Source organism: Vidua macroura, chromosome 15 (genome assembly GCF_024509145.1).
Source record: "Vidua macroura isolate BioBank_ID:100142 chromosome 15, ASM2450914v1, whole genome shotgun sequence".
Taxonomy (NCBI): Eukaryota; Metazoa; Chordata; class Aves; order Passeriformes; family Viduidae; genus Vidua; species Vidua macroura.
The window spans coordinates 12,015,429-12,038,865 of NC_071585.1; the positions used below are offsets into that span (position 1 = coordinate 12,015,429).

The 23,437-nt window shown below is 42.3% G+C and overlaps 1 protein-coding gene across 1 annotated transcript; it reads left to right on the forward strand.

The window, feature by feature from the left end:
• Positions 1-785: 785 nt before the first annotated feature.
• On the forward strand, positions 786-22,792 carry MAML1 (mastermind like transcriptional coactivator 1). The gene is made up of 5 exons (XM_053991209.1): positions 786-1,280; positions 9,936-11,333; positions 13,281-13,541; positions 16,406-16,520; positions 18,697-22,792. The coding sequence occupies exons 1-5, from the start codon at positions 912-914 to the stop codon at positions 19,686-19,688; spliced, it is 3,135 nt and encodes a 1,044-aa protein (XP_053847184.1). The 5' UTR covers positions 786-911; the 3' UTR covers positions 19,689-22,792.
• Positions 22,793-23,437: the final 645 nt, after the last annotated feature.

Below are 23,437 nucleotides of genomic sequence, written 5' to 3' on the forward strand. Positions count from 1 at the left end.
TTTTTTTTTGTTTTTTTTTAGTGTTGCTGGACACAACTACTGTGATTTCATGTCCAATTCAAACAGGTACTTGTAGAAGCAACTTGGGAAAAAAAATGTATAAACTAATCAATAAAGAAACTTAAATCTGGTTGGCTTTCTTTGTCTAATTAGCAAAGCTGGATCAGTCTCCATCAGGGTGAGGGTGCGGTGACCCGTGCCTCGCGGGTTTTTTGCCACTGCGGGGCCGAGCGGCGCCCGGGCCGCGGGGCCGGGCCCGGCTCCGCTCCAGCGCCCGCGGCGCTCCTGCAGCCCGCCCCTCCCTGTCAATCACCCGCGGCTCCGCCTCCCGAGTCTTGATTGGCCGGGCCGCGGTCGCCCCGCCCCTCCCTACCTGTTCCTTTAAACCGCGCCGAGCACCGCCCCCAGCTCGCCTCCGCTGCTTAATTCGCGCCTCCGCGCCCTCCTATTGGCTGAGAGGGGCGTCCGTCACGGCTCGTGACGCGCCGCGCGCCGTGACGTATCCCCCACCCAGGAAGCTCCGCCCATTTATTCTTAACTCGGCTCTGGAGGGGAAAAACAATTTCAAGATGGCGGCGGCGCGGACAACAATGGGGGGCCGGGGGTCCGGGCCGGCCCGCGCCTGAGGGCGGCGGCGGGGGGAGCGCGGCGGGCTCCGCCGGGCCCCGCGAGGCGGGCAGGGCTGAGGGAGAGCGGGGCAGCGGAGCGGCGCCAGGCTCGAGGCAGAAGGAGGAAGTGGGGCGGGGGGGGGGAGAGGAGCGGGCGCCGGGCCGGGCGGGGAGAAGACCCGGGGCGATCCCGGCGGGGAGCGCAGGTAAGGCCGGCGGGAGGGGCGGCGGAGGCCCCGCCATGGCGGGCGCCGGAGCGAGCAGCCGGTGAGCGGCGGCGGCCGCCCCTTCGCCGCCCGGCCCATGGTGCTGCCCCCCTGCCCCATGGCGGAGTTCGTGGTGCCGCGGCACAGCGCGGTGATGGAGCGGCTCCGCCGGCGCATCGAACTCTGCCGGCGGCACCACAGCGCCTGCGAGTCCCGCTACCAGGCCGTGTCCCCGGAGCGCCTGGAGCTGGAGCGCCAGCAAACCTTCGCCCTGCACCAGCGCTGCCTGCAGGCCAAGGCCAAGCGGGCCGGCAAACACCGGCAGCCGCCCCCGGCGCCGCCGCCGCCCGCGCCCCCTCCGCCCGCCGCCGCCGCGGGGAGCGCCGAGAGGAGCGGAGCCAACGGGCTGGACGGCGAGGCGGCGAGCGGAGAGCAGCAGCACGGCCGCAGCAGCGCCCTGATCGCGGTAAGCGCCGCCCGGGGCCGGGTGCTGGGGCCGGGGAGGGACCGGCGGTCGTGCCCGGCTGCCACCGGGACCTCTCGTCTGGAGCTGGATGGGGGAAGGAAAACAAGCTCTCGCGGCTGCTGTGGTGGCCTGCGGTGCGAGGGCTGGGCTCGGGGCTGCTTTGCGGAGTACCCTGTCTGCTGTGTTACAACTTCGCAGCCGATAAGGGCTGTTTTGTTTTCGCTCGTCACCTCTGCACGCTGGAAGAGTATATCAAAACTGTGGCATGGTGGGGTAGGGATAGTGGCAGGATTTCTGTGATGCTTAAATCATTCAGAGTATTTTGTGAATCATATTTCTGTCTAATTCACCTAAAATGCCCCTGCAGAAACTGTCAGAGGGGCATTAATGCTGCGGTGCCTTCGGATTTTTGTTTGCTTGCTTAAGTCTTCAATTTGGGGTGTCAGGGTTTTGTGGAGTCATTTGATAAGGATATGCTTATTACTGGGGGGAGTTTTAAGACAATGTGTCTCTTAATTCTGGTTCATATTGGAAAGAATTTCAGTGGAAAGGCAGCTGCTTGTTTGCCGCTCACTCTAGTGGGTGTGAACACTCTGAGAATCCCACTCCACCCATTAAAAACTGGCTTAGCTCAAAATCTTAATGTTTCTCTGGCTTCTCTAGCATTTCTGGTTGTCGGGACATATTCTGATAGCCCTGTTTGTATATCAAGATAGCTATTGCTTAACTTATTCTGGGCTCTTTAAATATACTGCTGTGTGCTAATGTGTCAGTAATGTAGGTTAGTAGGATAACCTCTTAAAGGCTGCCTGTCCTAATACCTGTCTGACTTAAAATCAGGTATTTTAAAATGGTGGCTTGCATGAAAATGATTCAGTAGCACTCTTAAGTGTCTTTAAAAGGGGACACTGGGTTAAACGAAGATATTCCCAGGTTAATATATAGAATAAATAATAATTTTAGGGTGCTCTGTGTATTTGATTGGATTAGAAAGGAATGTCTTGGACCTCATTTACTGCTTTTAAAATACAATCACAATAGAGCTTATTGTATACTTGAGTGTCCAGGACATAATGTGAAATACTGAAACATGGGATTTATCACTGTCATCTTTACTGTGACCAGCACTAGGCAGCCTGGGTGCAGTTTGTAGTATTTACAAGATGAACTGAAAGTGTTACTTAGCTGAATTGTTTCTGTTCTTGCTAATATACCTATGAGACTCGAGGACTTGCTGACTGTTGAGAAGACTGAGGTCCTTGTGACACAGTTAGAGCACTTCAGAGGGCTGCTACAGAGGGGTACTTGAGGAAGAGAGGAAACCTTGTGCATTCCTGACACTGATTCTACAAAACTTTACAGTTAGCTGTTGTTTAGCAGACTGATCTTGAATGTAAACTTGTGTCAAAACAAAAATTACTCAAACTCGGTTTTTATTATCTAAAACCTTGGTGGAGGTTCTGTTCATTTCCTGCTGGTCTCTCTGGCTTTTTGCATATGGGGCTCTACCCCTTAATAATGTGTATTTTCATTACACTCAGGGCTCTTTAGCGTGTCAAATCCTGTTGCTTAAACTGCCACCACACGACTTCATATTGGTCTTCTAAAAAAAAGATGTCTCTAATTCATTGGTGTTGTTTCTCTTAAGTCACTTTGGATGTGGATTTGATCTAATTAGCATCCATTATAATGAGGGCTCTCAACTGGCAGCAGGTTCTGAAGTGCACTGCACATCTTGGGGGAAGCCCTTGTACAGGAAGCTGCTGCCAGTGGCCAATTTACACAACAGAAGAGGGGTTTAGTGTATGAATGACTCTTCCTCGGGCTGGCCTGCTGTTTCCTTCCTAGGATCCGTGACTGTGAGCTTAATTGCAGCTGCTGATTCATCACCTCGTTACTGGGGTATAAAGTTGGTTTGCTTAGTAATTCAGGTCTTGGAAAAAAACACACCACCACCACCTCTGCTGCTAATTCAATTCCTCTGGCCCAGAAGGTCTGTCTCTAGGTTGGTGTTTTACCTCTACCCATCATGTTGCCATTATCAAGACCAAGCATGTGCTTTGAGTGGGAAGGACGTGGGCTTGATTTTCAGTGTTCAATAAAGTTTGGATGAACCCCAGAACCAGCTTTTAAAACATCCTGGACACATCCTTTCCAAAGAATGCTGCTAGCTCAGTGCAACATGCATTATATCAGCTGTAGCTGCTGTAACAGTTCAGATTTTTCTGTGAAGCTGCATATGAATCTGCTCTTGGAAATTGGTACTTCATGTTCACTGTTAATTAAGCATTTTTTTGGTGCCCGAAGGAGAGAGCAGTTCATGTAAAGGTGAAGGCTTTTGTGAGGACTTGTAGCAGTAGGACATGAAGCTGCATTGCCCCAGGTGTGGACAGTGTGGGCACTGCCAGGTGCTGTGCTGCAGAGCACCTTCTATAAATCCACAATAGTCACAGGGAACAGAGTGGCACCGCCACTTCCTCCTTAGTGTCTTGTATGATTTGTCACGTGGACAAAATCAGATATTTTCTCTTCCATTAGTCTTTTCTCTGGTTTAGATCTGGAACTTGAAGTTTGATGGATCTTGCTTACAGGCAGAAGTAAGGGGTAGATTCTTCCTTGTTTTCGTACTAAGCAGCTGTAAAATTTGAGCTACAGAAACTGAGAGAATACAGTATTGATCAGAAATACCTTGGATTATTTGTGCATCATGTAGGCCTGCCTTTCATATGAGAAAAATGATGAAAAACCTAGGTTCCTACTTCAAAAAAACTTCCAGACCATTATTTAATGGGAAATCCAAATGTTGACATCTACTTCGCATTTCTGTTGTTCTGTCTCTCTGTTGTTTAACATGGCATTATTAAGGCTGTGTTCAAAGTAGAAGACGTTTGATGTTTGGATAATGTGTTTGCTGTGTTAATCTTCCATTTTTGAGAAACAGGGAAATTGGGAAGAGATGGAGCTTGTCTCCTAGAACATTTTTTTCTCTGCCAGGTTCTGATACATGAAAGTTCATCGAGTAGCGGTGTTTAAATTCTCTGCAAGAGAAAGGTTTGTCTTCCTTATATTTCTGTGATAGACAATAAGGCAGTGTATGGCTGAGCTGAACAGAAGGCATTTCATTGACATGTGAATGAAGAGAATGGCAAAGATCTGGATTTTCATCTCCACTCCTTGTTTTATGATGTGGTGTCTTGGAAGGAGAGCTGCTCCCTGTTTCTTATTGGTTTTTTTCCCCACCTGAGAGCAGTTGTTGTGCAGAGAGCTTGCTTTGTCTAGGACTGCCACAAAACCACAAACAGTATTTCTGGAATGAGCACAGAAGTCGAGTCAGTGGCCTGTCTTGAGAATGCTTTGTGTTAAAGCTGAAGAGCAGCATTTATTTGGGAATGATAGATGTTTTGCATTAATATTAGTTAAATACTAAATTAAGCATAGGCACCAAGTAAACAGTTTTAAATGAAATTGAAGTCCAAGGAGAGCAATACAGTGTTTCTTGGTTGAAAGACCTGAAGTAATAAATTAAAGGGGAATAGATTGCCCATAGTGTACTGACAAGTGTTAATGATGTTCCTCTAACGAAGCTCGGGCTGGTACTCTAACAGTTCAGAAGGCCTCATTTTTGTATAAGCTGTGGTATAGGGGTGTTAAATTGTGAAATTATGTTTTACCACAAAGATAGCAAATTATTTGCATGTTATTTATATATAGCTATAGTGCAGTGTAGTCTTGCCACCATTGTTTGTTTTTGCTGACAAGTCTGATAGTTTGTTGTCCAACAACTCAGACAGGTTTTTCTTTGTCTCCTTTTAATTCTCTGTGAGGTATTGTTTTATGTTTGAAACATTTCCCTTACCAGATTAGTTAGATATGCAGTGATGCTTCCTAAACTGTAGGGATCTGGGAGTGACTGAGCTGCTGCTGCTGCTGTTTAAGTTCATGTGAGGTGGAGGATCCGGCATTGCAGCTGAAGGCACAGGAGTTTTTTTGATTCAGCAGAACAATTCCTGTAGCAGAAGCTGCCCCTTGTGACTAATGCAGGCTTGGGATATTTATAGACATGCCTATCCACAGCCCTTCTTCACTCCAGCAGGCAATCACCCAAATACAAAAGTCTGCTGGAATTAAAGTAAAAATTAAAATGAGTCCAGCAGTTTGGTTCTGACAGCACAGTGGAATGCAGGAACACATTGGGTAATAAAATGCTTTCCTTGCAGGGGGAATGCAACTTTGGAAGCTGAGGGTAGATGCACAGTAAAGGGGGAGTTCTGACTATGGTGTGTAGTCAGAATGTTATGTTTTCTATCCAAAATTCATGCACTACAATGTCTGGTATTTGCATTGTTATTCCAGCTTAAGGAGTTGTCATCTTTGTTGCTCTTGTCCATAGTGAGGCAGGGGAGGAGAATCAGTGTCTATAGAGAATCTGCTGTAAACTCTGGTACATGAGAGCTTATCTGTGCTGCAATACTGCCACTTCCATGGCAGAAAAATGCATGTATTCTCATTTAGTTTCCCCTTCTAGGTAAGAATGCTAGGAGCCATATTGGAGCTGGTTTTTTATTATGCTTGTAATCTAATATAACATTTCTTCTTTGAAAATGTCCAGCATTATGTTTCTCTTGCTCATATATCAGAACAAATTCTTGTAGACTTAATTCTGATATTGAAATGGTAAACTAATTTGAAATAAAATACAGAAGATTAAAGCTTTACGGAATCTTGTAAGAATATTTAAATCTCTGTAGCAGATGCTTTAAAAAGCTAAATAAGAACATTTAAAGAACATAAGAACATAAGAACATAAATAAGCCTGAAAGGTACAGTATGAGTACCAGATTTTTAAGAAGTTTCTTTTCTGCCATGTTCATGAGATGGTTTGTATTTTTTAAATGAAACCTGCATACAGTTTGTGTATATATATATATATGTATATATATATAATTACCATCTTTGGTTACAGGTCTCAAAGTATAGCAAAGTACTGGATTTTTGCAAAAGGACTTTAGCTGACTGTCCTCAGTTTAGCTGTTCTGAATGGTAAAGGGTTTTTTGCTTTCAAGCAAATGATGTGATCTAAACTTTCATGCCTGTTAAGTTCTAATGTATTGAAATGTCATTTCAATTTAGATTATTATCTAAATCTAGTTTCAGGTATTAAGTCCACAACAAGATAGTCAACACTAAACAAACAAACAAAAAAAAAAAAAAAAAACCTGAACAAAAACTCCAACAAAACCAATCAGAACAGCTTTGTACCACTGTTTTGATCAGTGATTCATGCCCCTTCCCACCAAGGCAGTAAGAGAGCACTGCCCTGGCCTCTGAAGTTTTGAACTCTGCCAGTGCTAACAGACAAGCAATAGATTAAGTTTTCAAGCTTTTCTGGTTTCTTGTTGGGCTTCTGTAGTAGTTCTTGGACAGTTTTTATCAAGTCAGTCAATTTGCCCCTGCAGTGAGACCACAGTAGGGCTGAGGACCATTGTGGTAAACCTGTTGGGTTTAAGACAGAGATTGACATCCATCTCTGGCATTCCAGGCCTGTGTCCTTGTCTGTGTGTGAGTTACATGGCCAGAGGCTGCTGTGTTGGACACCTTTTGTTGTCATGGATGCCACCTGGGTTTTGTCAGCTTGTGTTCTGTGCATGAGGAATGCACAGTTGAGCATGTGTGCTCCTGCCAAGGAAGTGTTTATGACCACGTTGAGGACTGTGTGTTCTGCTCACGTGAATAAAATGCAGCTCAGGTGATGTGATGTGATGTGGAGGAGGGGCAGCCTGTGGCCCCTCAGTGGCTCTTTGACATCTCTGTCCTGTCCTGGGCAAAGGCCAGCTCACATCCCCTGCCTTGCACTGTTCCTATATTGGTATAAATACTTCAGATAAATGCTTTTGGGGTAATATTTTTAGGCATAGCTAGATAGCAGTGATCTCGAAAGTTCGTCTTTTGTTGGAAAATTCAATAGGCTGAGAAAATGAGAAGCCACTTCTGTATCTGATCTTGTGACAGTGGAAATGATTGGCTCAGTGTTACAAATAAAATTGATTGATTCTGCTAAGGAAACCATGGACAGCGTACTAGGGGAACACTGTGCCTTACAGGATGGTAATGAACAAAAAAATTAAAGCTGAAGGGATTTTCTTGGTGAGTAGCAAGCTATGCTTTACTTCATCCATGTGTTGGTTGGTTTTTTTCCTGAGTTTTGGCAGAAGAGAACAGGTTTTTCTTGCCTTGAGAACTCTGTTGGAGCAGCTTGATATGTAGATATCAATATTGCAGTCTGACTTGTATCTCATATGCAGCTTGTTATTTTTCCCCTCAGACCAGATTATTTGGATAGACACAGACAAACTGGGGAGGAACTTAATCTCCCTTTTTTCACCAAAGGAATACAGTTTTAGGTGAAAGGAGGATTTTGTCTCAAGCAACTTACAGTCACAATGTCTGCAGGGATCAGATATCTGAGTGTTATGACTGTTAAAATCCATAGAGATGTGAGAGTTCCTGAGCTGGATATTAAGGGGTCTATATCTTTTTTCTAGACTGCAGTGAGTGTAGCTCACAAAATTAAGTTACTATTTTGATGTAACTTTTCAGGGAGTGGGGTTTTCCCCTACTATTTAGAATTAAGGAGGACCCATTCCCAAACTTTGAGTAATTTGACTCATCATATAACCTTGGGCAAGTTACTCATCCACCTTGAGTTTCAGTTTTCTTGGTGGGAGTATGAAGTAAACAATGGGAAACGCTGAAAGCCAAATGTTGTGATGGAGTTGAGGTTTTTGCTCTCTGTTTTGCCTTTTTACAAAAAAGTAAATTTTTGTTATTCTTTCAAGTTGATATTTGAAAAATTCACTAGAGAGCTGCTACTCCAAGATGAGGACCTGATGTTCAAATTAAGAGATTTCAAGTTCCAGCCTCCTCTCCAGATGTACACCTCACCTCATCCTACTCAGTCTTCTGCTGATCTTGCTACTCTGCTCCATGAGCCATCTAGAAGATCACAGTCTCCAGGGAAGCTGGAGTCTGTCCCACAGATAAAAATAAGGCTTTGCTGTTACCTATGCAAGCATTAAACAAATAGTGGGGTTTTTTTGCTATTACCTGTGCAGGAATTAAACAGATGGTCTGGGGTTTCTTTGCCCCCAAAGATCAGCTCACTGTAGATGGTTAAAAAAAAAATAGAAACAATTAACTGTGAACCAGTCCTGTCTGTGAATCAAAGAATGCTGTTGCTCAGGCAAGTGTGTAAAATTCTTCTGATAATTTATTCTGGCCCTACATCCAGCCTCTTGCTTGAATGCTGAGATTTTGAGGTTTCCCATTTTTCCTTGGATGAGAGTTTTCCCCAGGGGTTAGTGGACTGCCTTGTGAAGACTGCAGGTAATATGAAAATAACCATACTTGTCTTGAGGTTGGTTTGATGAGCTGCTTTCCTGCCATCTGAGAGGGCTGCTGTCCAGTGACCCCTCAGCTCAGATAGGTGGCTCTTGGTGGAGATTCCTGTTGAGTGTCCTGCTGAGATGTACCAAGGTGTCTCACTCAGGTTGGGAATTGATGGCAGTTCCCTCTTCAAGCTCCCTGCGCTGTTGGAGCAGCGTCTCTGCCCTGCAGGTTTGTCTGCGTTGGTGGAGCGTTCCAGCACCAGCAAAGCTCAGATTTTTTTACAGAATGCACCCGAGGGAAAGAAAAGTTTATAGTCACCTTTGATGTGTGCAGGAATTCTGTTTTCAGATGCTTTTGAGGTCAGTAGAAAGAACTTTATATTTGCAAGAATGCTGGCAGGAAGCAGAAGTTGAACAAAGGTGCTCAGGCTCTGGCTGTGAAGCTGCTGCTGTAGCCGCTGGTCGCTTCTAGGTGGCACCACGAGAAAGAGAATCTGTGCCTTCACCCTCTGTGAGAGGCCAACCGTGGAGCTGCTTGGGGCTCTGGTGGTCAGAGCAGCTGGAAAATATTTCAGGAGAAAAGAGGAAAGGAATAAACTTGCTCTGCTGTGATAGAACTGGCTGAACTATGAATTGCATTTTCCACAAGTGTGAAGCAATGGTTGTTAAGTGACAAATTGGTTTTGCTTCAGTGCCAAAAGTGTGATTGTGTACAAAATTTATATACACAGATCTTCTCTAAAAGCTATTATCACAAGAGAATTACTCATTTTTTCTAAATATTTAAATGTGAGACTGCTTTATAAATATTTAAATGTGAGACTTTTATGAAAGAGTCTAATGGAACAATTATGCTGTATGTGTACATAGATCAAATAGAATACCAGGTTTTATTCTCATCTGAAATTTGATTCTTAACATTATTTAATGTTCTTCTTTTGAATAGGAAAAATCATAACATATTTCAGTTCACAGCCATTTTTCAACTTCTTGTTGTTAGAGTATATGGCAGCTTCTAGTTTTGTCTGAAGGAGGAGGTGTCTGTTTAAAGTAGTACATGTTTTTTGAAAAATTTCTGTAAGAGATTATAGTGAGGAAGTAATCTCATGTGCTGACTTGTAAAACAAAATGTTAACAAAACAAAGATGCAATCTTTGATTTTATTTCTGAAATGTTTTGTTCAGAGCAAGACAAAGTTCTGGTGAGAAATAAAAATCTAGATCTGTGTAACATAGAACTACATAACTAAAATATTCCTTTTCTTTTTCAGCAGCTCCATGAGACTGTGAAGAGAAAGCTTGATAGTGCTGCTTCCCCTCAGAATGGAGACCAGCAGAATGGCTATGGTGATGTGTTTTCTGTGTCCAAGAAACTGCGTCGTGAGGATGGTCTGGGAGTGAGTGGTTCTTCCAATGGAATGCCCCCTGTGTCTCCACTCCATCATCTTGATAAGAAATCTGGTACTGGTGATACTTTACAACTTAATGGGAAACATCCAATGGGGCTCGATGGCATCAGCAAGAAGTGTCTTCCAGATTCCAGCCTGCAAATGAATGGAGGTGGTGATGCTGATGATTCATTTCCTCTGAGTTTGAACAAAGAGCTGAAGCAGGAGCCTGATGAGCTTCCCTGTATGAATCCTGTAGCAGGGGGTTCTATATCTCAGAATAACCTGATGCCTGATCTTAATCTAAATGAGCAAGAATGGAAGGAGCTTATTGAGGAGCTCAATAGATCAGTGCCCGATGAAGACATGAAGGATCTCTTTAATGACGACTTTGAAGACAAAAAAGATGCAGATTCTTCAAATTCAGCTGCACAGACTCCATTGCCACAAGATATTAACATAAAGACTGAGTTTTCCCCAGCACCCTTTGAGCAAGAGCAGTTGGGATCTCCCCAGGTTAGATCTACTTCTTCAGGTTCAGCATTTATTGGTGCTGCTTCTGTACCTGTAAGTGCCGCTTCTGCAACGGTTGTTAGTTCTCAGGCTATGTTCCAGCCTTCCAGTCAATCAATGACTGAAAATCCTAATCAGCCCATCCTGCAGGCATCAAACCACTCTCAGAACATCCAGAGGCCTGTGTTGTTACCTGGGAAGTGTGCAGGAAGTGCCAAAGAAATGTCTTCTGCTCATCAACTTCAGCAGATTGCTGCCAAGCAGAAAAGAGATCAGATGTTGCAGAACCAGCAACAAGCTTCACAGGTCCACCAAACAAATCAGATGTCAACGTGGCAACAGCCTGGGGCTTCCCATAGTCCACTGGCTGTCCCATATACCATGGAAAATCCTACTAGCCCATCGGTTTATCAGCCAGACTTCAACAATCAGAAACTCATGATGCCTAATTTGGGAAATAAAAGCTCACCAAGAGCTGGGGGCAATTATCATGTGAACATTTTGGGTCATCAGCAAAACACCTTGAACCAGAACCCTGTGAACAGTCAGAGCTCTATGCTGGACTATGGAAACACCAAACCTCTTTCCCATTACAAAGCAGAGTGTGAGCAGGGGGTGGCAGTGCCTGGGCAGAACAAGCCTTCCATGCTGGCATACATCCAGCAGCGCCAGCAGCCACCACTGTCCCATGTAGGTGATGACCAAAATGGGATGATCCTGTTGAAACCCAAGCCTGGAAACATTGCCTACCGACTGCCACATGGTCAGGTGAATGTCCTGAGTTACTTTTGCTCAGTAGCAGATTTAAGGTTGTTGGGTAGCTAAGGCTGGAATGCAGATTCCTTGGTATAGTTTCAAATGTTTTCATTGATTTTAAAGAGAAAAATCCTATATACAAGAATCCTAGACAAGAACCATGAGGTCTTTTTTCCACCGGGGACAGTTTTTAATACTGGGTTCTAGGTCATGTAACATGTGATTTCCAGCTTAATATACTTTGTGGGCAACAAATTATGTTGTACTTCACAGAAGCTTCTACTTTCAAAGATAAATAGATGCTTTGTAAACTTTTGACTAAAATAACTTGTATAAAACTGTAGTGTTACACAGTGTTCTCAAAGAAGCTTTGATTTCTTTACCTTGTTTTTAGTCCCTACTTGTGTCAGAATTGGCTTACTATTAAAAGACCTACTTTTGCAGAGAGGTGGAAGTGAGGGCTGCATTCCTGATTTCTTGGGTGTTCCTTGGAGCTTTTCAGTTCTGTGGATTTTTATTGGTTAAGTCTCTGGGCATTGGGGAAGCATGGCATAGGAGAGAAATGTATCATTAAGAATGAATAATGGTAATGTTTGTTTGCTTGAAGCATATGCTTCAGGTTTTCCTGTAACAGAAAATTCCAGATGGTGCTCCTTTGCCTTGTATAGAACTGTTACTACAGGTATGCTGTAGGTAAAATTAGTAGTGGGTGGAAGTATAGACTCATTGGATTCTGTAACATGTACCTGCAATGCACATACAAGAGAGCTTGTTGAAAAAAAAGGTATTTGATTAAAGTTCCTCCAGCAAAAGCTGTTTGAGATCCAATTCTAGTTGTATGTTCCCTCAACAAAACAGAAAACCAGTGAAAAAGCTCTGATTAGTCTGTGATAAAGACCACACCGGTGTACAAATAGAAATTTGAGATCAATGTGTACTTCATAAAAAAAATTAATCTCTTTGAAAGCTGGCAGAAGTAACAGTCTAACAGCATTTTGATGGAAGAAGGATAGAGATGATTGTGTGTGTCACATCTCCCCCTCACTGAAAAACATGAGGGTGACCTGGTATCTACACTGCCACACTTGCACTGAACTAACAGAAATACTGATGAAAGCTTCAGGAGAATATCTCAAGAGCTTGCACACAGAACAACTTAGTGCAGCATTCCTTGTATTTGGCTCATGATTCCTTATGAAACTGAAAAGTGAGAACCAGCAGCTGAACCCATTAGCTGAATGCTTAAATTGAACATAACATTTGTTTGTAAATTAGAGATGAGGCTGAACTGTGCTTTAAAATAATGAAAACTGTCAAATTTCAAAGGGATTTGCTGGTACTAAGAGGGCAGTATCAGATCTTGAATGTTCCATGTTATTTTTGCTTATCCCAAGTTCCAGTCTCAAAAAAAAAAGCCAGAAAAATGCACACTTAAGAAAAACTAATAATATTAGACTTATCTGTAGTAGTATTTGTGTCTGTGGAGTATGGTGATGGTTAAATTGCTGGAAAAATACTTTAAGACCCATTTTGGACAGTGGAAGCCTTCTCCCCTTCACCTGCAAATAGTAAATTCTCTGATATTAAAAAAAAGCAACTTTAGGATAGGAGACATAAACACTTCCAGAATGAAATGTTGACAGAAGAGGCAGAATTTCAATAAATGCTTTGTATTACAAAGATATAAAATGTAGTGTTTGAAAACTGCTACCAAAATAAACTGAAGCTGGGGTGTTTGAAGAGCAGTTTGTACCTGCCTGGAAAAAAGCACGCCCTATACTCACCTGTTTGAGCAGGAAATTGGCAAGTACTTTGAGACTGGAGTTAAAGCTTCTATTCCTAAATGTTGTGGAGCTTCTGACCCTAACTCCAAACTGGCAGTTCTGTGTCTGGTGCTGTATAGACATGAAGAAGTTACTGCATTTCTGTAACTTTTGTCACTTTTCCTATGTTCTGCAGGATCAGAACCCCGCTCCTACTGTTCCTCGTGTTCCTGTTTCTGTCCCAGGCCCTGGGGTGGGTGCCCAGGCTCCAAATGTCTCCATGGCAGGTAACCACAGCAACTCAGCTTATCAGCAGCAAGCAGCAGTGATGAAGCAACACCAAATGCTGATGGACCAGCAGAAGCAGAGAGAGCAGCAACAAAAGCACCTGCTCATGGAGCAACAGAAGCAGCAATTCCTAATGGAACAGAGGCAGCAGCACTTGCTGGCAGAACAGGTGAGAGGGGCCAGATGTCTGTTTTTTAATTTGTGCTGCTTTGCTTTGGTGCATGAAATAGCATTTGATGTTTTAGAATCGGAGAACAGTTTGGTTGGGAAGGACCATAAAAATCATCTCAGTTACAATTCCTCTGCCATGGGCAGGGGACACCTTCCACTAGACCAGGTTGCTCCAAGCTCCATCGAACCTGGCCTTGAAATATTTCCAGGGATGGGGCAGCCACAGCTTCTCTGGGCAACCTGTTTCACTGCCTCACCACACTTGCAGTAAATAATTTCTTCCTAATATCTAATCTGAACCTAACCTCCTTCAGATGGAGGTCTTGGATTCCCCCTTGCTCTATCACTTCATGCCCTTTTGACACCTTCCCCCTCCAGCCTTCTTGTAAGGTACTGAAAAGTGTCCTGAGGTCTCCCTGAATCATCTGCCTATCAGAAGCTTTAAGAAAGAAGGAAATTATAGTCTCCTCTGAACAGAAAATGTATGACAGCCCATTTTGTAGGGAGGGTTTTAGTAGACTACGCAGGATTGTGGAGCTATGGCTGTGCCAAGTCCTAGCCAAAGGCTCTTTTATCACCTGGAGACATCCTGATGAAATTGAGGTCTCAATAGAGGTGACAGAAAAAACCCCTCAGTTCTGGAGCCAGTGTAGACAAAACATAGTAATGTGGTTGGTAGTGTATGAGTATTGGTAAGGATATGTTTTTGATATTTGGGTTAAAACAATTTGGACTAAGAATAATGTGGGGGAATTATATTATTAAAGACTGAAAGAAAATGCCCAAATTGTCAATAAAATCACATCTTCTCTATGAGTTATGTGATCTGTAAGCTTAGAATACTTTTTAGTAAATCAACCAGTCTTTGGTAACTTCTTTGTTAATATCAAATGTCAAAGATGAGTGATCATGACTCTCCAAAATGTTAACAAACAGGTATTCTTTGAGAGCAGGTGGGGAGAAAAGTAGTATGGGGTGTGACCTCCTGTTTGTGCTTTTGCACGTTTGGTGGATGGTGATTATTAGAGCTTTGTTCGAGCTCTTAGAGCTGTGGCCCAGGAGATTTCCTTAGGACAATAATGGACCTAGCAGGTGTCAGACCTCTCTGAAGAGTGGGAGGTGATAAGTAGCATATCTCAAACAAAGAATTGAAATATTATTTCCCTATCTATTTGCTTCTGCTTTGCCAGCACATGTTGCTGCAGTAAATATCAGTATTATGGAAATACTTCATTCATGTCCTAGTTACGGTAACTACAGTTAGGTTCTGTAATTTCCATTTTTCTATAGTGATGCTGGGACTCTGATCCCAAATAAGAAGTGGCTTTGCCTTGGAGTTGAACAGTTTTAGACACTGCATTTGCCACATTTGTTGGCCTTGTGCTGCCTAGTCAAGCTAGGTCTTTTTAGCATTCTGATTTGATATTTGTTTCTTTGCATACATATGATACTGGATGTAGTTTTACAAAAAGATTTCTGAATCTGCTGATGTCTTCTTTGCAGGAGACTTGTAGTTTCAGGTAGCTCCAGTGCCATTCCCTTTGCCTTTTCACTTGGCATTCTGTGTATTTTTTAATTTTCTTCTCCTGGCCAGGTTCTGCAGTTCTTGGTTTCTCTCAGAGCTGTGGCATCTCTTGTTGGCTTCCGTGGTCAGCCTCTTTCAGGTCTGACTGGTCCTGCAAGCAGTAGGTCCTCTGTCAAGCAGCCTGCCCTCTTCATTCCTGTGCATGTCTCAACAGCTTCGCAGCTGGAGACATTTGGGAAGGGTGGTAGTGATGTGTATCTGCTGTTTGTTACATTGCACCAGTCTCTTCTGTAAAGGCTTCTGGCTTGTGTCTTCACTCCAATACTCTTGGAAGGGAATTTCTGTTCCCTGCTGTGCTCTGTGTAACCTTTTGGGTAAGTAGGTAGGTGTGCATTGTATCACTACTTGGTTATGTCAGAATTTCAATCTGGCTGAAGGTATCTAAGGAAGAAAAGACAGAAATGCTGTGCCTGATACATTTCATATTGTAAAAGCAGCCAGATGGCTGTTAACACTGTCAAAATCTGAGCCTACTGTCACTACATCTACATTCCCCTCAAGAGTTTAAATTTCATTTTCCCCCAAAGTTTCCTAATAGAAAATTTGCTTGGTTTATTTTTTAAATGGTTTGATCATAAAATAGGTGTGGGTTGGTTGAATCTGCTTTTACTTTAAAGAGGCACAATTTTGTGTCATGAGTAGGGTTTGATTCAGTTGATCAGCGCGTTGATAAGAAAGTGGTTTGAAACAATGTTTGCAAAACTTGTAGACTTCTACTATGGACTTAGTTCTGCAGTTTTCCATGATCTTCGAAGAAAACCTGTAATATATGAGAATATGGGTTTGTGTGTATCTTTTCATGTTTGCAGACAAGAACTACAAAATATTTACATGTTCAGTTTTTGATATTTCTGACTTGAACTTTTATTGATTTCTAAAGAGAGGTCTAAAATACATTGTTTGGAAATAAAGACCAAAAAAGTAAATGTGGGTTTTTTTAATACACTCACTTCTGCTCTTTTTGTACCTGTACCCCTTTTTGTCTTTAGAATATTGCTAAAAATGCCTATTGGTTATGTTACTGATTAGGAGACTAACATCTCAGATTTTCAATCTCTGAAAGACTTCAGACATGCACTGCAGTAACTCTTGTAGTGCATGCTGTTGTCTCTGAGATCCTGATCTTGTCACTCATCAGATTAAACTGACTGTGTTTGAGCCTTGAGAGCAAAGTCTGAAGTGACTGTACGGCGCAGAAGCCCCTTTGATTACCAGCTGTGCATAAAAGTATGCAGACAACTTGTTTTTCAAACTGTCTTGCATTGGACCTTTCTTAGGAGAAGCAGCGGCAGCAGCAGGAGCAGCAGCTGCAGCGGCACCTGACGCGGCCTCCTCCCCAGTACCAGGATCAACCACAAAATCCATACCAGCAACAGGTTGGACAGTTCACAGGTGAGTAAACATGGCAACTGAAACAACAGCAGAAAAAAATACCAGGAGTGGAAAACAAGGTGTCTTCAAATTTCCTGGATTGGATAGCTTTTAATTAATTTATTATGTGTCACTCTACCTTAAAAGCTCTTGACCTATACTCTGATTCAGTTGCAAATTAACAGCTTTCCTGGTTGCAGGTATCCGGGACAACTTAAGCTTCTGATTCTTAATGTTGTTTGGGAAATGAGTAAATTTTTTAAGTACCTTCATTATCCTACAGGCCTTTTTTATACTTCTGTTTCACTGTGCAGGTTGGAAATTCTCTCTGTCTTTGATATAATTAGATTCAGAGGGTTTTTTTTCTGAAGCCTGACATCACTACTGCCTGTATCTTTTCACGGGCCCTCATTAAAGAAAGATAAGTGGTGTATTATTTCTCTCATCTCTAGGATGAGTTTAAAAGTCTCTAACATTTTTATCCCTGCTACCTTTAAAAGGGAATGCAATTTGAATTTTCCTCATTACATGTGAAGTGTCCTATGTGGGGTTTTCTGTATGAGAAGCAGTTTAGTATGTCTGTAGTGTAGTAATTCTGTTAAATAAAAGGTGTTGTAACTGTTCAGCTGGAATAGCTTCAAAAATGTGGAAGAACTAGAAAGCAATAAAAGCTAATCTTTTTACCTTAAAAGCTGTTACTTGACAGGGCATCAAGAAGCCACTTGTCTTTTTTTTATAAACCTGCAGTACAAGAAAATTTCCTTTCATTTTGTTTTCTTACTCTCCATGTTCCTGCAGAAATAAATACTGAAGGGGTAAGATGCAAATGGAAATGTAATACCCTCACTCTGACAGTGTTCGTGCCTGTGCAGTGTCAAGTGCAGCTACAACTGGGTTTTGTTACTTAACTGAAAAAACTCAATGCCAGTACAAAATGATTGTGTGCTAATGCAGGCATCAGTAGCATCCTTCAACTATTGCACCGAAATATTTTTTATCTTGTCACTTTTCTACAGAAAGATAGGCATACAACTGTTAGAAATTGAGTAGGTTTTGCTATAATGAACATCAGTACTATTAAAAATATTTTCTTTCTGATGATGATTGTAACTATTTTTTACACCTTAAATCCTGATATGTATGCTGTCCCTTCACTCTAAATATTGTCACAGTAAGACTTCCCTCACCATCCCGTCCCTCAACAGTGATGTTTTTATGATGTTCTTTGTTGATAATTAATTCAATATAATTTGAATTTATTTATGATAATTCTGTTTTTATTCAAATAGAATATTAGTAATAATGGAGAGCCAGTACTTCTCAGCTATCATAAAATATGAAAAAATTCTGCAGCTTACTTTTGGTTTTGAAAGTAGAGAAATTATTAGTGTAGGTAGGTTTCCCTGATTGACTGCAAGTAATGGGGGGGGGGATGTTACATGCACTACACTTTACAGAGCTTTTCTGCTTTTTTTGCTTCAAATAGGGGGCTGTTTCTTCTACAAGAAGAAATTTTAAGCTCAGAAATTGCAATAACAAAGGACTGTATTTGGTTTGCTGAGAAGACATTTTTCCAAATCACCTTGCTTGGCTGTCAGCACTGCATATTAACATAGTGAATACTTTACTGTGAAAATCCAAAAGATACTTGACCAAAATTTTCTGAATTAGATATTTCTATATTAGATAAATAGAACATATTCCTGGAATTGGGAAAATGCAGAACTGGCAACCCTACAGTTGTATGATAAGAGATGCACTCTTGTGTATGCATGGAATGACTGACAGTGTGTGTGTGTGTGTGTGTGTGTGTGCAATAAGAGGTATTTTTAACAGCTTAGTAAATTGTGCATGCACTTCAAAGTATATGTGTTTACCTTTGTTCACAAAGAAATATCAGAGTCCTGCCTTTAGAGTCATAATTTTTTTTTAAATTAGTGATGCTGAACTCTTAGAAGTGGTATTCAGATTTTTTTAGGACATTGGCATATCTGTGTTTGAGATCAAGGTGGAGGTGCTAACTGGAGCCACAGTTGACACTCTTTAATTAAACTCCTTCTCTCTGTGTGTTGCTTGCAGAGGTCAATTTATACAAATGCAGCTGCACCTCTCTTCTGGGTTGTTGTGCCTACAAGCCTGGCTTGGCTTTGGTTGAGCATGAGGTATTTAACGAACAAAATATTTCTTTGTATTTCAGGGTCATCTTCAGCCATGCCTGGGGTCAGTAATTTAGGACAGTCCAGCTCCGGTAGTCCTCGGCTGTTTCCTCAGAGCCAGAACATGATTCAGATGGGACCTGGACACGCTCCTGTTGCTCCACTGCAGTCGGGCTCCAGCCAGCAGGAGCGAGGGGTGTCTCAGTACCCCAGCATGCAGAACATGCAGCGCGGGGGTTTGTACAACCTGGCACCTGGCATGAGCCAGATGGTTCCCCAGCACGCGACTCCGAGTGCCAATGGACAGACCCCGATGCAGAGACAGGGCAGCTTGGGCCAGGGTGCTGCCGTTCCTGCTGCCTACGGGCAGAACACCTTACCAAACTCAAGTATTTCTCAGCAGCACAATAAAGGTGCACTGAATGCAACCTTATCTAAGCCACAGATGGCAAGAGTACCAGCTGCTATGGGGGCTCAAAATCCATCTTGGCAACACCAAGGTATCCCTAATATTAACAACCAGACACAAGCAAACAGTGGCTTAGGACCATTTACTGCCAACTCCTCTTTCCACATGCAGCAAACACATCTAAAGATGTCCAATCAGCAGTTTGCCCAGGGAATGCCTCAGGTAAGCCTAAGCAGCAGCAGGCCCATGGCCTCGATGAACGCTGCCGTCTCTGGGCAGATGCTGTCGTCCTCTTTGGGAGCACAGGCGCGGACAAACCCGCCCGCACAGCAGCAGGTACCCTCACAGCAAGTCTTGCCTGGCATCAACCAGACTGTTCCAGACCTGAATGCTTTCAACCAGAACCCAAATCAGCAAATTCCCAACAGAGGAAACCTGCACTGTAGCCAAGGGTACCCTGTGAGGACGACCAGTCAGGAGCTGCCTTTTGCCTACAGCAACCAGTCAGGCAATAATGGACTTCAGAACTTAACTGGTGACACAGATCTGATAGACTCTTTGCTGAAAAACAGGACTTCAGAGGAATGGATGAACGATTTGGATGAGTTGTTAGGAACTCATTAAAATGGGGCCGGGGGCGGGGGTTCTACTTTTTTTAATTATTTCATGAGCTATTAACAACTCTTGGACCAAAAAACCTGTGGCATTGAGGAGACTTGCAGGCATTAGAGGTAAATGGTTGGGATAAAGACTGGAGCTGCTTCTCACTGAGTGTTGACACGTGGTCACGGCGCACCAAGCAGGTCTGCAGGAGGAGTGCGCTTTGGCCGCGGTCTCTGAGGAGTTGCACACTTGAACAGGTCAAAAAATACTGTGTCCTAGCCAGCCTTCCAGAAATCTCACTTGCAGTGTTCTAAGACTAAATATTTTAATTATTTAAAAACAAAACAAAAGTTCCACAGAACTAGTGCAGAAAGAACGCAAATAGTTGCACAAATTGTGTTTAGGGCTTAGTCTGCAGCTATTACTTGCAATAATTATTTGTTCATAGCTTGACATGCTGTTATAGTACTGTCCATCAAACTTCTGATTTTTGTTTGAGAAGAGGCTGTATGCACCTGAGTATGCTTGCAAAATGTTTGGAATTGTTTCTTTTCCCCATTGCTGAAGCATGTGCCTGTACTCTCAGTAAGCAAGTGATATTTCACAGTAAATATTTCTAGATGCTGGTAATAGATGAGAAAAAGTATTAAAACTTGGCCAGTTAGTCTAGATAGTCATCGTCATAGATTGTAGTCTTTTAAGCTGCAGTTTGCACTCTGTTGTAGAGAGGCACAGTTCTTGGCTTGTACCTTGCTGTGTTTAAAGGGGGAATTTCTTATGGGAGAACTTTTAAACTATAGTAGGTTTAACATGAATTGTAAAGCCATTTACTTTGCACCTGTTTCTTCATAACTTATTTCCAAAGGTAGTTGTATTTAAATGAAGGCTTTGCTTCATGACAGCTCATCTAGTTTTCTTTGTTGTAAGAAGTAAAACTAACCTTTGAGATTAGTTCATCCTCCAAAGTTAGCAATGAGCACAAGATTTTGTCACTTCAGGATAAAAATGAGGAAAAAAGAACTTGACTGGGAGGTGGAAAGTCCTTATCAGCAATAATAGCACAGGCAGCCTGGGAGAATACTTGTATCAGGGTTGCTCCAGTGTGAAAGTCTCCCCCTTTAAATGCTTTGTTTTTTTTTTAATACTGGCTTACAAGTCTGATAATCTTTCTATAGACTGGTGGATTTACTTTTTTAATATCCCTTGAAGCAGATGCTGTTCTTCAGCTCAGCCCAAGGAGATCTCTTATCCATATGTTGGGGTTGGTCCCAGAAAGGACAAAAACCACAATGGGAACAGTCAATGTTCCAAAGTCCTTACTCTCTACCAAAAAAATCCCTTATCCACCAACAAACCACCTTGCCTTAATGTTTATTTTAAAATGAAAATAAAGTTGAAAGCTTTTGTTTTAAATGCACAAATACCTCTTCCCTTTCTAAATCTACTTTCTTGGAAAACTCCTCTAAACTTTCTAACCAAACCCAGCATTGTGATTTAAAAACAATTTCCTTCAACATGGACTGGCTTCTCCAGGAATTTTCTGCATTGCAGAATTGTGAGAGAGGGTTTTTTCCCAGAGGGAGTGAAGGGAAGGGAGAGATATCATTGGTTTCAAAGAAGGAAAATATTTTACTGTATCCACATCTCCTTTATGAGACAATTTGCACTTTTGAAAACTGCTTTTTTAACACTAATACTTTAACCCTTTCCAAATATGCATGGAACATGGTTTGTCCAGCACACTTAGCTAGTGTGGATGAATTCCGCTCTGTTCATCACATTTGCTATTTTATCATGTTGAACTGTTGATGAAAGATGTGCATTGATCAGTGGATCCCACCTTTGAACAGTGAATAAAACTTCACTGAAGCAGGCTTAATCCCTCATAGAGCTTTTGAAAAGATAGCATAAAGATTGTCTTTGGATGGGAAGACGAAGGTGTTGGTGACTTTGGTTGTTGACACTTCTGCTATTTTCTAGAATAAGTAGTTGAGATGCAAATAACTGATGCTAGCTTTTCTCATACTGGCAGTCTAAGAAAAGAGCTAGTGAGCTTGGTTTACTATTAAGTTAAACCAAAAACTGGTCCAAGGTAAGTGTCATTAGAAGAGTATAGATATAAACTAGCAATGGCAGGGGAAGGAGTGTTTGCTGTATTTTTAATTTTAAGAGTTAACTTTGCACCAGTGTGCCTTCCCTTCCTGTTGGGGGTGCTTGGGACCTCAATTTCAAGTGACATCCTTCCATGTCACTGTTTTTTTCTCCCCCTTACAAACACTTAACAGAAATAACAGGGTAGTAGGTTTCAGCTTTTCTTTCTCCCTGTTTAGGTTGTGGTGAAATCTGCTCTGTTTTCCAGTAGATTTTGCACACAGACTTTTTTCTGAATAAGTCAAAATACAATCCATCCAGTTGTGATTTCTTAATTGGAGGAAAAGAACATCTGCTCTTTGCATTATTACTACCAAAAAGGCAATCCAGCGAAATGTCCAGGAAAAGGCAGGTGTGCTCTTTCCTCCACTGTTTCTGGAAGCTTAGGTGGATATTGCTCTGTTTGACCAGAGGGTTTGTTCAGGAAGGTATCTGGGTTTGGTGACAGGGCCTTTTCATGGTACTGTTGGAGTAAAATTAGGTGTGATTCTAGACAAACTGGCTTATAATGCCCATTGGTCTCCGTGTGTGAACAGGATCCAAACAGCCCCTGGCTCTGGCTTTGGCTCCTGTGCACAGAACACGGTGCCACTGGAACAAGGTTGGAACAGTTCAATGGAAATGAAAATACGGTTTAGATGTACATGGGTGCATGGGCAGGGCTGGGCTCTGCCCTGGTGCCCTGTAACGTGTCACTGTCTGTGTCTGCACTCGGGCTTTCCATTTGCTGCAGCTTCAGAGCAATAAAACCAATCTCCCCTGAACTGAACCCAGCCGGCCGCCCATGGCTTTATTTATAAACTGCGGTTTTGGTTGGGCAGGCAAGGTGAGAGTGTCACTGTGCAACATCCACTGCCTTCCAAAAACCACGATCCAATTGAAAAGGGTGCTCAAAATTTTGTTATACACATTTCCTTTGTGTAAATAAATGTTTACAATTTTATATTAAAGATTTGAATAAGAGTTAGATCTTCTGACTGTATATTTTTTACTTTTTATAGATTTTAAAACTATAATTCTTTATATATGTGTTTGGGGGGTATTATGGTAAGTTTTATGCTTGTAAATGGAGAACAGTTGAATTTGATGCTAACCTTTATGAATTTTTGTCATTGAAATGTATAAAGAGTCCATTAATCCCCTTATTCTTTTACTACAATTACTGGTGCACACCAAAAAGAAATCCTTCACTTCTGTTTTATCATTATAAAATAAATATTTTGCTAGTGTATTAAATATACATGGTGTGACTTTATACATTTGCATGAGCCTAGCAGAGTTCAGCATTGTCAGTGAGGTGGTTTCTTCCATTCATCCCAACATACAGATATTGCTCAGCCTATTTATTACTAAGGCTCAAATTCTGCTGCTGTGTCTTACAATTCTTATGGTTTCAGAAAGTCCATTTAAACAGGCTAGAACTGGATAAAGGGGCCTTAGAAAATGTAACTTTGAAAATCAGGCTTTATGCTACTCCCACTGCTTCTGGGCTTTGTTATTTTTTTTTTTTTTTTTCCTGGAATGCATTGTAGGCCTTAAGCTGGGAAATTCAACTGCAGAGGTGGCTGTTAATAGTGGAAAAGATGTTAATAACTACCGAGACCTCACGTGCAAAATTG

Excerpts from the sequence above, each read along its gene's own strand:
- MAML1 (XM_053991209.1), top strand. The coding sequence starts at position 912 with ATGGTGCTGCCCCCCTGCCCCATGGCGGAGTTCGTGGTGCCGCGGCAC. Across the intron at positions 13,542-16,405 it reads AGCACTTGCTGGCAGAACAG|GAGAAGCAGCGGCAGCAGCA; the intron begins GTGAGAGGGGCC and ends GACCTTTCTTAG. Across the intron at positions 16,521-18,696 it reads ACAGGTTGGACAGTTCACAG|GGTCATCTTCAGCCATGCCT; the intron begins GTGAGTAAACAT and ends TTTGTATTTCAG.